We start from the raw sequence: 13,417 nt of genomic DNA, 5'->3' as shown, positions 1-13,417 counted from the left end.
TGACACTGATGTCCAGGCCAGCATTTGGGGCTGAGCTCATCTATCTGGAAGTTCAGTGACACTTAGCATCAGGAGTCTGTACGCAGTGTGCTTCTTTATAGCGATTTTGGAGTTGACCCACATTTGAGCCAGTTCCTCAGTGCTGACTCATCCCTGTTTTCAGTTCCTGATACCTGTGGCCTGATAAAATTTTTTGTGTTTTCCAGAACTGTAGTTCACATGTCAGAAGAGCTGTTGTCACATGCTTCTCAGCGGGCTGCTGTGGCCGCCATGGCAACAGGCCAGTGCGCTATTGTAAAAGATGCCATTCGAATCATCATAGCAGTGAAGTTGGGGCAGCTGCAGAAACCCATCTTTATCAGACCTCACCGCCCCCTATCAATACCCGGGAGTGTGGGGCAGAGGAACTTGTGTGTACTGTGGAAGCCGTGATCAGGTAATATGGCAGCTTGTGAGGCATCAACATGTAAAGCAGGATCAGGCTTTCATGTAAATGTTGCCTGCAGATCTTCTGCAAGTTAATTCTAGTTAATTCTAGTTTCACCAGGATGAATTCAGAGCAGGGATGCTGAACTCATGCTGCTTTAGCAAGAGTGAGTGTTGTTCTCATGGAAGAAGTCAGCCTCGATTCTTAGAATTTGTTGTTACATTATTACTGTTGTCAGGAAAATTATGACATCTGATGCCTTAACCTCTGGTTATTCTTGATCAGATAACTATCCAGGGCAGGAAAGCTGCATTCACTGACCACAGGCTTGTTTCGTAGCTTGCTGAAGGAGGCAGAGTTTCATGCTGAGCAGAGGGAGCATGAACTCAACCGCAGGAGACAGATGGGCCTCTCCTCTTCCCATCACTCCCTGGACAACACAGACTTTGATAATAAAGATGATGACAAGCATGATCAACGCCTCCTGAGCCAGTTTGGAATCTGGTTCTTGGTGAGAAGTTCTTGCTCCTCTTGCTTCCCTTCCCTTTTCTTTCTGAAGCCTCAATTTTTTCTCTCCTCCCTGCCCCACACCCCCGGCAAGGAGTTCTGTGAAGCTGTCAGACTTCAAGATTTCAGAACTAGTTTGGGTGGAGTTGCTGACTGCCTCCGAGTCCTGTTAGAGCGTAAACAGAATTCACTCTGAGGTTTTTTTTAATTGACTTTCTGTGTGCCATCATCTTCTGCCTACAAGTGCCTCTCTCTATATATATGTATCATGTATTTTACCAGCCTTTACATTAACTTTTCAAATCAAAAGGAATTCTAAAGTTCAAACCAAAATGTTTCAGTTTGTCAAAGCATTCTGTATTGATGTGTTCAGTGTTGAAACTAAGAAACAAAGAGTTCAGTGCTTGCTTTTTTCCTCTATTGCTGTTTTCTGTTTTGGAAGTGTTTTGTCAATTGTCCTGTGCCAAACCCTACTTAAAACTGCTCAGCTCATTTGTCTTCTCTCTAATCTGCATCCTTTTATCTTTGAGAATATGCAAAGTACAGTACACAAACAATTTGGGACCTTTAATTCTAGAAATGAAACTGGATTTGTATTTCTGTCTTCCAGGTGAGCCTGTGCACTCCCAGTGAGAATACACCCACAGAGAGTTTAGCAAGGCTGGTTAGCATGGTCTTCCAGTGGTTTCACTCTACAGCTTACATGATGGATGATGAAGTTGGTAGCCTGGTTGAAAAGCTCAAACCCCAGTTTGTTACTAAGTGGTTGAAGACTGTTTGTGATGTCCGGTTTGATGTCATGGTTATGTGCCTCCTTCCTAAACCAATGGAGTTTGCCAGGGTAAGAATAATTTATCTGAATGTTCCTTTGACACAGTGATTAAAGTCTCAAGTGTAAAGACTGTTTCTCTCTCAGCTTTGTCAAGGCAAAGGGAATCTCAGTGGCTGAGAGAGCAGTAGAGTTCAGGAATTTTTCCTCTTCATATCTTTTCTAGTTTTACTGTGTGAAGAGCTTGGGAATTATTTACGGTAATGTGAAGACAGGTTGGAAGAATATTATAGGTATTGAAAGACACCATACATTTTTGCTAACTACACATTTCCAATATGCCATTGAAGCACCCAAGCTTTTCTTTAGTAAAAGGTATCATTTGTCTGCTCCCAGATATAGACCTGTCCTTTAGTAGTCTACTTTACTAATGTTTCTCTGTTCTTTGCATACTTTTATCTCTGCATCTGTGAATTAAGGTTTATGAAATGACACAGTTTTAATTGAAAGAAACTCTGGGCATACTGATGCCTTATAGATACCTGTAAATACCTTCAGATACCTAATTTAAATGTCTCGGTTAAGAGACTAGTCTGCCATGGTTCGCCTTATTGCTGATAGAGAGAAAAAGTTTTATCTGGAAGGTCATTCAGGGTGCCTAGGTGAGACCATTGCTGCAGTCACTTCTGGAACGAGTCCTTTCTGTCCATTAATTGTGAAGTAGAACTCGTCACTTAACCTGGGTAGTAAAGTCAGGCATGTGAATGTTCCTCTATAGTAAATGAAACATCATCATGAAAATAGGAACTTTATAGTTGTGGGGGATTTAAGGCTTCTTCCTCATTTATCACTGCCAAGTATACCGCATGTGCTTTTCTAAGACTTCGATTTTGTGACCCTCTTATATCAGATGTCCAGGGGACATGTTAGTTTGGTTTCCTAAAATTAAGTGACTAGACAAGGAAGGGCAGTAAAGACTTAACGTGGTACATTACATCATCAGGTATGAAGTGTGCATCCATGGATCTTTCATGACCTAATATATGGGATTTGCTGTATGTGTGCAGACCAGTACGTGTATGTGTTATACTCTAAACCATCATTGCTCTGAAGATGTGCCTGGCTCTAGGAAGACTGGAGGGCAGCTGGAGGAATTTGATAGGTCGATGGATGCATTGAATATTAGAACTGAAGAATGGAGATGAGGGCTTTGAGGCTATAGGGAGAAGGAAGAATTGAACCTGATCCTGTAAACTGTTACAGATCTTTTTCTGCAATACTTAAGACTAGACTGGCAACTTGCCAGATGTGCAAGGGTTCACTAGAACATGAAGACAAACAACCATGAAATTAGCTGTGATGAATGGAGAAAAAACAGTTTGTTGGCTGAGATTGCCAGTTGTTGTTGCCAAAACAGCAGGCATCTCTACAGCCATTAGTCAGGAACAGGAGAGATGAGCTGAGGTCAGTTAGAATAATTAATCTCTGTAGGCCAGTTACTTATTTACTTAAAAATATATTTTTTGGCTTCCATCCCTTGAAACCTTCCTTCAAAAAAACCCCAAACAAGCAAGCACAAAAGAGTACCTGGTGCAAACCAAGTTTTTTAAAATGAAGAGCCAGCACTGTAACAAGTCAGCCAGAGCAGATAATTGAAGGTGCAAGTCTGACCAAACAAATCTGTCCTGTGTTGAGAACTGTAAGTAGTGAGAGATTACACTGCATTATGGCCTGGAAATGAGCAAACTTCATCTAAATCTTGGACAGTGCTTTTGTGTACTGTGGGTCAGTTAAGAGAGGAAGACACCAATACAGTCCCCATGGCTGAATTCTCTATTCCCCCTAGTTTCCTGGCTACAATATGCTGAGTGAATTTATGGTGGTGGGCAAGTTACAGGGACTAGAAATATCATTCATCAATATGATTCCTGGAAATGCCCACAGGTTGGTGGATACTGGGACAAATCATGTAGTGCTGTGACCCAATTAAAAGAAGGGCTGAATCGAATCCTTTGCTTGATTCCATACAATGTGATAAACCAGCCAGTGTGGGAATGTATCATGCCAGAGTGGTTGGAAGCTATAAGGATGGAAGTGCCTGATAATCAACTGAAAGAGTTCCGGGAAGTGTTGAGGTATGTAAACATATGTAGGAACCGTTCTGTCATTGCATATGTTGGTTGTTGAGAGTTTTAGTCTGATAAGATTGTGACAACAAAAATGTAGACAGCAATGAGTGAATGCTTCTGAATTTTTTATAACATGTTTAGACTAAAGCACTGAAGCTTTGGAGAAGCTTCCTTTTATTGCTCCTGATATCTTCAAATCTATCAAGAGCCAACTACGTGCAGGCTTCTTTGCTGTGAGCAAGGCATATTTTCAGTGGTTTTCTGCAACGGGGTAGAAGAAGCATCTCTCTTCTCCCAGCCAGCTGTTGATGAGAAATGGTGAGGTTTAATAGAGCTGGCGCCGAAAGAGTGATTATTTGTATTGATTTAGTTAATATCTTCCCCTGTTGAGCAAAGAAAACACCAGAATAAGAGTGGTGGCTGTCTGAGTCATAATTTCATTTCTGCTGTATGCCTTTGACAATGAAACTTCACACTGTCTTATAAATTTATATTTGTAAGTATTGATGTAAACTTTTTTAGTGTAAACACGGAATAGTGGGAGAAGGGTGAGATGACAAATTTCCAATTTTTACATTGGATGTTGAAAAAGATACTGCTATCAAATGAAACTGAGCATAATGTGAGGTAAATTCTTTAGGTCCATCACCCAATTCAGAGACGACCTTGTGCAGTTAGGACAGGTGGTATCAGCAGCCTAGCTCAACTCCTGTGGAGAGTGAAGATGCAAGTAAAATTGCAGAGCATCATCAGTTCTGGTAGAGATTGCTACCAGCTTTGTGTGATATCTCCCACAATGTCTGCCATGGTAACTCAGTGACGTATTTCTGTTCTGCTTTTCAGCAAAATGTTTGACACTGAGCTTTGCCCTCTCCCATTCTCTATGGAGGAGATGTTTGGCTTCATTAGCTGTCGATTCACAGGGTATCCATCCTCTGTGCAAGAGCAAGCATTGCTTTGGCTGCATGTAAGTGTCCTTTCTTCACAAGTCAGGCTGAAGCAGCTTATGATTTTGGAAAAAAGAAAGGGGGTGTGTGTCCTGGTTTCAGAAGAGTGGGGAAGCCACTTTTCCAAGCATCATGGAATCTTTCTGCCCTTTACTTTCCCCAGCATAAGGATGGTTGGTAGACAAATCCCAGGAAGTTTTATGTTCTTAGCCCATCGTGGCAATGTAATGGAAGCCTGGAAATTCCTTTTGCCTTTGAATGTGAGTTGTGTTTTTAGGACCATTCAGCTGTCCGACTTTTTGCCAGCAGTAGTTTTTAGTCTCCACAGAATTTGGTCTGTAGATTCCCAAATTAATTCCAGACTCCAGGAGCAGCTGTAGTTGTTCCCACATGCAAAGAGCTGGATTTAGACTAGCTCTGTACACACCAAGGTTTGCTGCTCTGGTCCCTTTGTGCTATATTTGCTCACAGAGCTGGCATTCACCCAGTGTTCATATTCAAAAGCTACAGGGACAATCATGTCAGCTTGGGGCAGTGAATTCAAAAGGGTTTGAAATTTTCCATAGCACCTCCGAATAATACCTTCTTCACCACTGAAGTGTTCTTCAGTATCACTTCTTTTCTGCTGAGGATTATTTTGGCTGAGCCTCTGCAAAGACCAATTTACAGGATGACTGTAGCAATTTTCAGGTTTGAAGAATTTTCAAGTAAAGTCTGAGTTTTTTAGGTTTTTCTTGACCTAATAACAGTTAAAGACAAATATGAATGAGCTCATGTTTGTCTTGAATGTTGGTGACAAAATAGATGATGAACACTCCCTCAGTGGTTTGCAGATAACCATCCTGTCACTATGTTAGTACTGGTGATTCTGGCTGGATTCTTAGAACAAATACAGGAATTCATTTTTAACTAATAATAAATACAGTAAATAGATACTCACCCAAGTGTTGGTAGTTTTAGTTTACAGAAATACTTCTGTGCAACAACCTCACATCCCCCTGTGTTTGTGCATAAAACTGATCTCAAGGTGCACCAAGCAGATGCGAAGAAGTATCTTGAAAATACCCTTTTTTTGCCAGTTCTCTTTTGCCCTGATTCTAACAGAAATTAAAACTTGCAGCTGATCTTATTGAATCCCAAAATTAAATGCATTGAACTTGATCGAATTGAGGATCAGATGATAAGGGTGCTTATAAAGTAGATGGCCATTTTTGATTAAACTTGAAATTCATGCTTTTTTATTTATTGTTTTTCCTCAGGTGTTATCTGAACTAGACATTGTTGTTCCTCTTCAGTTACTAATCAGCATGTTTTCTGATGGAGTTAATTCTGTAAAAGAGTTAGCAAATCAAAGAAAATCCAGAGTTACTGAACTGGTGGGAAACATTGCAGCTCGGAGGGTAACTGTTATTTATCCTGGTTGGTTTGGTTTTGGTTTTGGTTTTTGTTTTGCTTACAACAGACTTCCTAATAATAGAATGCATATGAAGAATTAAAAAGTCATCTTTCAATATGACATTGGCATTTGGCTGGAAACACCCTAAACTTTGAAAATGGAAGAAAATTTCCATGACTTCTTCAATTTATACAACTCTACCACATGGTCAGTGTAAAGATAATTCAGATAGGAACTGCAGTTCCTTAGTGAACTGGTTTGTTTACGATATGTTTGGAGAGTTCTTGATATGTTTTCCAACCATTTTCATTCTCTTCACCTTCTATTAATAACCATAAACAACAAGTTGTATGGATAACTGGTCACTCTGAGCTTTTGTATTCTATTTGGTGGGCCGAGGTATGTTTTGGAAAGGTGACAAAGCAGAATTTATTTCTGTTCCCTTGCCTTATTTTTTCCCATCCAAGAGATACAAAAACTGATCTGAAGTTGTCTGTCAAAGGCTTATGGTCTGGGAGAAAATGTGTACAAATCTGTAGGCACTACACATACTTGTGTTGATGTGACTAACTTCCCAGTAGTCTTGGATGAACTGGTTCAAGGACAGCAGGAGCAAGAGTGCTTGAAAGGTCAGATTAGATGTAAGAAACTACTGTCTAAGCAGTTGAGGCTTCTTTATGTGTGGTCTGCTTGTTTTATGATGTAGTTTTGCAGAGAACACTCCCACACCTAGCCCATGACTACTTCTAAAATAAGCAGGAAAAAAAATGGACAAATTTACTCTCTGGTCTTGCAGATCATAGCTGTCCTGCAAGTAGACCTCATGTGTCATCTATCTGTGTATCTCCCTGCAATACTGAGAGGTTCTCAAGGTATTTTAGGGGGCCTGCTATGGTGTGGACATAAATCAATGCAGACATGCACATCTCGTTACATTGTGTTTAGTTCATTTCCAAATACTTGAATCCTTGGTATAGCCTTAGTTACTCTGTTCTCTTGAGGTAGCCTCCTTTATTAGCCTCCTACTATTGAAGTTTGTGTCCCTGGGTCATGGAGTGGGTCATTGTAACCTTATGGCTGCTTTACTGCCTGCACCAATTACATGTTTAATTTATGATGTTAAAGTTCCTCCTTAGTAGGAGTAAGATGATTGATGTCAGCCACTTAGCTTAAGAGAATGTGTACAACTGTGCAGAATATCATTCCTGTGCTTCTATCATGTTTTATCATTTAATGGCATTAAGGGATACATGTAGATTTGGCAAAAAAGCCACAGAAGTGAATAGAAAGGCTGTCAAAGTTCTTGCCATTTTCTGCAGTTTTGTATAGAAGGAGATTACTTAAATGCATAACAGTAATTTTTGGCATTTTAATTCTTTATGTCTTCAGGTAAGCATTGCTTCTGACCCTGGGCGCAGAGTTCAGCACACCATGCTGAGTCCTTTCCCAAGCCCTTTCCAGAGCCCATTTCGGAGTCCAGTACGTAGTCCTTTTCACAGCCCTTTAAAGAACTTTGGACACCCCAGTGGAAAGACAATTGATTTTGACTGTGAAGATGATGAAATGAATCTTAATTGCTTCATTCTGATGTTTGACCTCATCTTGAAGCAGGTACTTGCAGAAGAATAACATCCACATTAAGACAGGCAGTGAAGTTCTGTAGTCACATTTTTTTTTCTTTGATCCTGTATTTAGTCCCCTTCTGTTTAAGGGACTGTCATGAAGTATAAGACATTCAAATCCCAATACAACTGTCATCTGCCTTTACCTGTATAGGAGTTACAGGCTGATGTTCAATGAAGAGAGGTTAGATACCTTCATGCTAGATAGCTCATATGAGTGAAAGGAACTTGTCCTGGGAGATATGTTTATTACGACAGACTAAAAGCAGAGGCTTGTTGGTAGGCTTAGATTAGATGCATAATATTTGGATAGCTACATTGTACATTGTGAATCTAAGGTCAAGTATTTTGGATAACTGTCTCCAGGTAAAATTCGTGGATCCTGTACTTGAAATTGTGTCTACTTTAGCTGTTCAAGCTAGTGCCTCAACACCAGTGGCAGTTAAAAATTATGAGTTCCAGTTTTTCTCAAATTCTTCCCAGTACTGTAATATAACACTAGCAGGGGCGAAATACTTAGTGCTCTGGCTCTTAAATAAATAGTAGATCCTTATTCTTTTCACTCTGTTTCAGATGGAACTCCAGGATGATGGTGTCACTTTGGGCTTAGAGAACAGCATTTCAAAAGATATAATATCCATCATAAACAATGTGTTCCAGGCACCCTGGGGTGGTTCTCACACCTGTCAGAAAGATGAAAAAGCAGTTGAATGTGGTCTGTGTCAGTCCAGCATTCTCTGTTACCAGCTGGGTTTTGAGCTGCTGGAACAACTTGCTCCGAAAGAAGAAATCAGGCTTGTGGTAAGTAGAGTAGAAAAGGGGCTATATTATGTGTGCTGAAACTCCTCTTCATTGTTCTTGTTACATTGTGCACAAGGGGGAAAAGCTGTGCTGATCTTTTGGTGTGGAGGATTTGGGAGGGTAAAGCAAAATCACAGAATCACAGAATCACAGAATCACAGAATCCCAAGGGTTGGAAGGGACCTAAAAAGATCATCTAGTCCAACCCCCCTGCAAGAGCAGGGTAACCTACAGTACATCACACAGGAACTTGTCCAGGCGGGCCTTGAATATCTCCAGTGTAGGAGACTCCACAACCCCCCTGGGCAACCTGTTCCAGTGCTCTGTCACTCTTACAGTAAAGAAGTTCTTCCTGATGTTAACGTGGAACTTCCTATGCTCCAGTTTACACCCATTGCCCCTTGTCCTATCACTGGATATCACTGAAAAAAGCCTAGCTCCATCATCCTGACACCTACCCTTTACATATTTGTAAACATTGATGAGGTCACCCCTCAGTCTCCTCTTCTCCAAGCTAAAGAGACCCAGCTCCCTCAGCCTCTCCTCATAAGGGAGATGTTCCACTCCCTTAATCATCTTTGTGGCTCTGCGCTGGACTCCTTCAAGCAATTCCCTGTCCTTCTTGAATTGAGGGGCCCAGAACTGGACACAATATTCCAGATGCGGCTCATTGAATTGTAAAATTTCCTAAGTTTGAATTGGTACAAAGGACACAGGGAAGACGACAGCATTCATTCAGCATGAACTCTTCCCCCATCAACGCTGAAGTGCTGTTTCACTTTGAAAGGACACTGCTATGGCTCTGTGTCTTAGACAAAATGGGAAATGATAATACTTAGTGCTTTTCCTCTTCTTTTAAAAGCTAAGTGTTGATATCTTGAAATGATTAATGATTTTGAGAGAGTCAGTTGTCAAATGAGTAAGCCTTAATTGGTGCTTGATGGTTGAAAATGCTGAGCATTGCTGACAAACAATATACTTCAGGTTGAGAATCCAACTTTATTAGACACAGACATGTACTTTCCAATCAGTAGTTATCACTGAAGGCCTCTGTAGCTTTGCAGAGGAATTGAAACATTACCTGTGGTGTGAAGAATTTATTTTAAGTTGTATGTCTGTTTTACATAACTGTGCTATCTGATGGTTCAGAAGACAGCATTGTTACCCTTATTCCGAGTGCTTATTTGCTGTGGCATGGTAGTAGCAGGGTATTTATTAGTAATTTTTTTTTTGCTGGTGGGCATAGTGATGTCTTTTGATGTGTAAAGGTTTCAGAATTCCTTTCGAATGTGTATACTAATAGTAGGTATCACAGAAAGGTTGAGGTTGGAAGGAACTACTGGAGGTCATCTAGTCCCACCTCCCTGCTGTGTCTGGGTCATTGGAGAGAACATTGCTCAGGACTGTGTCCAGATGGCTCTTGAATATCTCCAGGGAAGGAGACTCCACAGCCTCTTTGGGCAACCTATTCCAATGCTCAGTCACCCTCGCAGTGAAGTTCTTCCTCATGTTCAGGTGGAACTTCCCATGGTTGGGTATGCCCATTGCCACTCATTGCCTTGGTGGTGCCAGGTGAGGTGCAAGTGGTGCAGTCTTTTGAGTGCTGGAGTGTGGTACCATTTCTAAGATCTACCTTGTGATATATAACATGAAGGTCACAATGCCAGTCTGCAAGCTTGAGCTTCTGGCCACAGGCAGAAGTAACTCCAGCCTGGTCCCTTTTTCAATGTAAAACTGATTGAGGTAGTTCTTTCATCTAAGCCTATAACTCTATAGTAGTGTATGAAACGTGCTCTGCTCCTGTCTGTTACTCCTCTGAGGCAAGGATGCTGAGTTTCTTGAAACCATGGCCCTGTGATTGGGTCCACCTCAGCTCCAATATAGTTATAGTTTCTGTTAAATGATCCACGTTTGAAACAGTCTTGTCAGTATACATTTGTTGATGCAGGATTTTAGATATGCATCTGGTTTGAATGCACAAGCGTACATGGAACTAGACAGTTTCTGTCTCATTTGAGCTCAGCTTACTACACCGGATGTAACTTATACTGCAGGATGTGGCCTTATGTATTTAGATAACATCAAGAAACAAATTTAACTTATTATATTCTTAAAGGAGCCCACAGATAACCTCGAGGATAGTCTTCTGTATACTAGGCCTGAGTTTATTATAGGAACTGAAGGAGAAGAGGAAGACAAATCAGCACCAAAACACGGAGAAAACCCAGGAAATCACACAGAGACAGCAGAAAATGCTGGTAGGTGGAGGGTGAGGAGGTTGGGTATGTCAGGAAGGCTTTAAATGAATTTTTTATTCTACTCAATATAGAATACAAGGTTCTGATCAGTCTTTCAAGTCCAACAGTTCGTGGTCACTTTTTTCTCATGCATTGAATTCTTTCGACATATTAATTAAATAGGAAGGCTGTATTTTTGTTCATAGCAACTGTGACTGTCTCTCAAAAAAGCGTTAGCTATCTTGGCATTTTTAACATATAAAGTAACAAAACCATTACATGCCAAATTCTGCACTGTTGTAACTTTACTGACTGCAGGGTTACTATGGCTAGAATTAATTTCTTTCTCATCACTGTAACATTCTTTTGTTTTCTTCTGAATCCACAAATGAGAGACTTTTAACAACATTTTATGTAACTTACATTTTTAACAGCGATAAAGAATGACACAGAAAGAAAATTTTGTTATCAGCAACTTCCAGTTACCTTGAAGCTCATATATACAATATTGCAGGTAACGTTGATTTTGTGTTTGTTCAGCTTGAATTTTTTGTTGTGGTGTCATTGTGTTGAGAATAGTACATCTGCTTACACAGGAAATATCAAGGTTTGAAGAACCAGACATTCTTTTTAATATGCTGAACTGTCTGAAGATCCTGTGTCTTCATGGGGAATGCCTGTATATAGCAAGAAAGGACCATCCACAATTTCTTGCCTATATTCAAGATCACATGCTGATTGCAAGGTAGGCTTTTACCACACATGTTGTCTTCATGCTTTGTTGGTTCTGCAACTATACATTCATTGTTGGCATCAAAGAATTTGCAGGTTTAGTATGGAAGATTAACAAAGGGTGCTAGGGAAGCGTGGAAAGGTTAAATAACTGTATAAGGGCACATTGCACTGGCTAATTAAGAAGTTGCATGTGAAACCAGGGTACCTTGCATTGTCCGTCATGGCTACGCTGTCATGCACCACTCTTTGCAGTGAGTCAGTTTCTCATATTGAGAAATAGCATTGGCTGAGACTGAAGTATCTTCCCTGACTCTACAAAATATAACAAAGGGTGGTGTAGAGGCAGGCACACTATTTATAGGGCTTTAGCATTACAGCTGGGAGAACAGTATTGAACCTTATTTTTAGGAGGTAAAAGAAGTTTTTTATTTAGAATCAGAGTGAATTGGATTGCAGTTTTTGTTTTCAGATTCTCTTTGGGGAAAGCGACTTCTGTAGAAAACTCACTGAATTAACATCACCCTATGGTGTTTGTCAGTGCTTACATCTGCTCTGTATCAATTTCACTGAACATCTCCTGAGACTGTAGGGTTTTAGCAGACTGGAGAATCTGTCCTGAAGCTAAATACCATCAAATTGTGAACACCTGACATCTTAGTCATTTGTGGATGCACATGATTCATGGTGCCAAGACAGTTCATGTAGCTTATGTACCGAAGCTTGTTGTACTGAAATTGTTAAATCACAGCACAGATTATGCTCCATGACAGTTGTGCCTTGAATTAGGCCAAGTCTTGTAAAATCTGGAATATTTCAACCTGTATTTTACAGAAAAACTGCTGTAGTTGAAATGTGCAAGTAGCTCTGTTCTCCTACCGGCAACCCGGTGATATTCCCATAAATGCTTGAGATGGCTCATGCAGATTTTCATGAAAAGTGCATTCCCACCAACAATACAGTGTAGATATTTAGAAGAAAGGATGTCAGGTGTTTCTGTAAGCAGCCTTGCTCTTTTGGTCTTTCCAGCTTATGGGGAGTTGTGAAGTCTGAGTTCTCTCAGCTTTCTTCCTTGGCAGTCCCCCTTCTTCTCCATGCACTTTCACTTCCCCATGGAGCTGACATTTTCTGGACAATCATAAACAGCAATTTCAACAGCAAAGATTGGAAGATGAGATTTGAAGCAGGTAGGCCTGAGAAATGTATACTGTTTGCTCTTTGTTGCTTCGCTAGAGAGGTAGAGCATTCTCTCCTGTAACTGAGGAGACCTATAATAAATTACTACCTTTTTGCTGCTTTAGGGAGTTTTGGAGATAGTCTGCTGCAAAACAATGGCACAACAGTGCAGTAAAATAGAGAGCATGAGATGTTTTGGATAATCAAAATCAAAGTTACAATGCTTGCCAACTTTTTTGTTGGTGCTTTCTCAGATGTGCATATTTCAAAGCAAGGTATATTATCAGGACATAAAGAAGCCACTGCCTAAATTAATATGCATATTTTCTTTGTCTGGGGACATGGCTGCTACAGTGGAGAAGGTGGCTGTGTTGTGCAGATTTTTGGATATTCACTCTGTGACAAAAAACCACCTACTGAAGTACTCTCTGGCTCATGCATTCTGCTGTTTCCTAACTGCTGTGGAAGATGTCAACCCAGCAGTAGCTACAAGAGCTGGGCTGTTACTTGACACTATAAAGAGGCCAGCTTTACAGGTAAGTTCATTATATGGGGAAAAAATGCATTCAAACAGGAATCTGGGTTTTCACCCAAAGTTCAAAGCCATTCAGCTGTACAGCATCATGGCCACTGTTGACATTTCTTTAGGCAAGCCATATGATTCTTGGTGATTA

General features: G+C 40.5%; 1 protein-coding gene across 2 annotated transcripts in view; it reads left to right on the top strand.

The window, feature by feature from the left end:
* Positions 1-13,417, top strand: part of UNC79 (unc-79 homolog, NALCN channel complex subunit) — a 113,791-nt gene that overhangs the window by 27,411 nt on the left and 72,963 nt on the right. For both annotated transcript variants that reach the window (XM_065685578.1, XM_065685577.1), the window contains exons 12-24: positions 207-436; positions 767-938; positions 1,545-1,775; positions 3,648-3,838; positions 4,676-4,799; positions 6,039-6,179; positions 7,565-7,786; positions 8,371-8,598; positions 10,715-10,856; positions 11,270-11,349; positions 11,432-11,580; positions 12,597-12,754; positions 13,098-13,279. In XM_065685578.1, coding sequence (XP_065541650.1) covers positions 207-436; positions 767-938; positions 1,545-1,775; positions 3,648-3,838; positions 4,676-4,799; positions 6,039-6,179; positions 7,565-7,786; positions 8,371-8,598; positions 10,715-10,856; positions 11,270-11,349; positions 11,432-11,580; positions 12,597-12,754; positions 13,098-13,279 — 2,250 coding nt within the window. The remainder of the gene's footprint in view (positions 1-206; positions 437-766; positions 939-1,544; positions 1,776-3,647; positions 3,839-4,675; positions 4,800-6,038; positions 6,180-7,564; positions 7,787-8,370; positions 8,599-10,714; positions 10,857-11,269; positions 11,350-11,431; positions 11,581-12,596; positions 12,755-13,097; positions 13,280-13,417) is intronic.

The sequence above is a fragment of the Lathamus discolor genome, chromosome 6 (assembly GCF_037157495.1).
Source record: "Lathamus discolor isolate bLatDis1 chromosome 6, bLatDis1.hap1, whole genome shotgun sequence".
In the NCBI taxonomy this organism is placed as follows: domain Eukaryota; kingdom Metazoa; phylum Chordata; class Aves; order Psittaciformes; family Psittacidae; genus Lathamus; species Lathamus discolor.
Note: the sequence above shows the minus strand (reverse complement) of the source record. Positions and strands in the feature narration are given on the sequence as shown.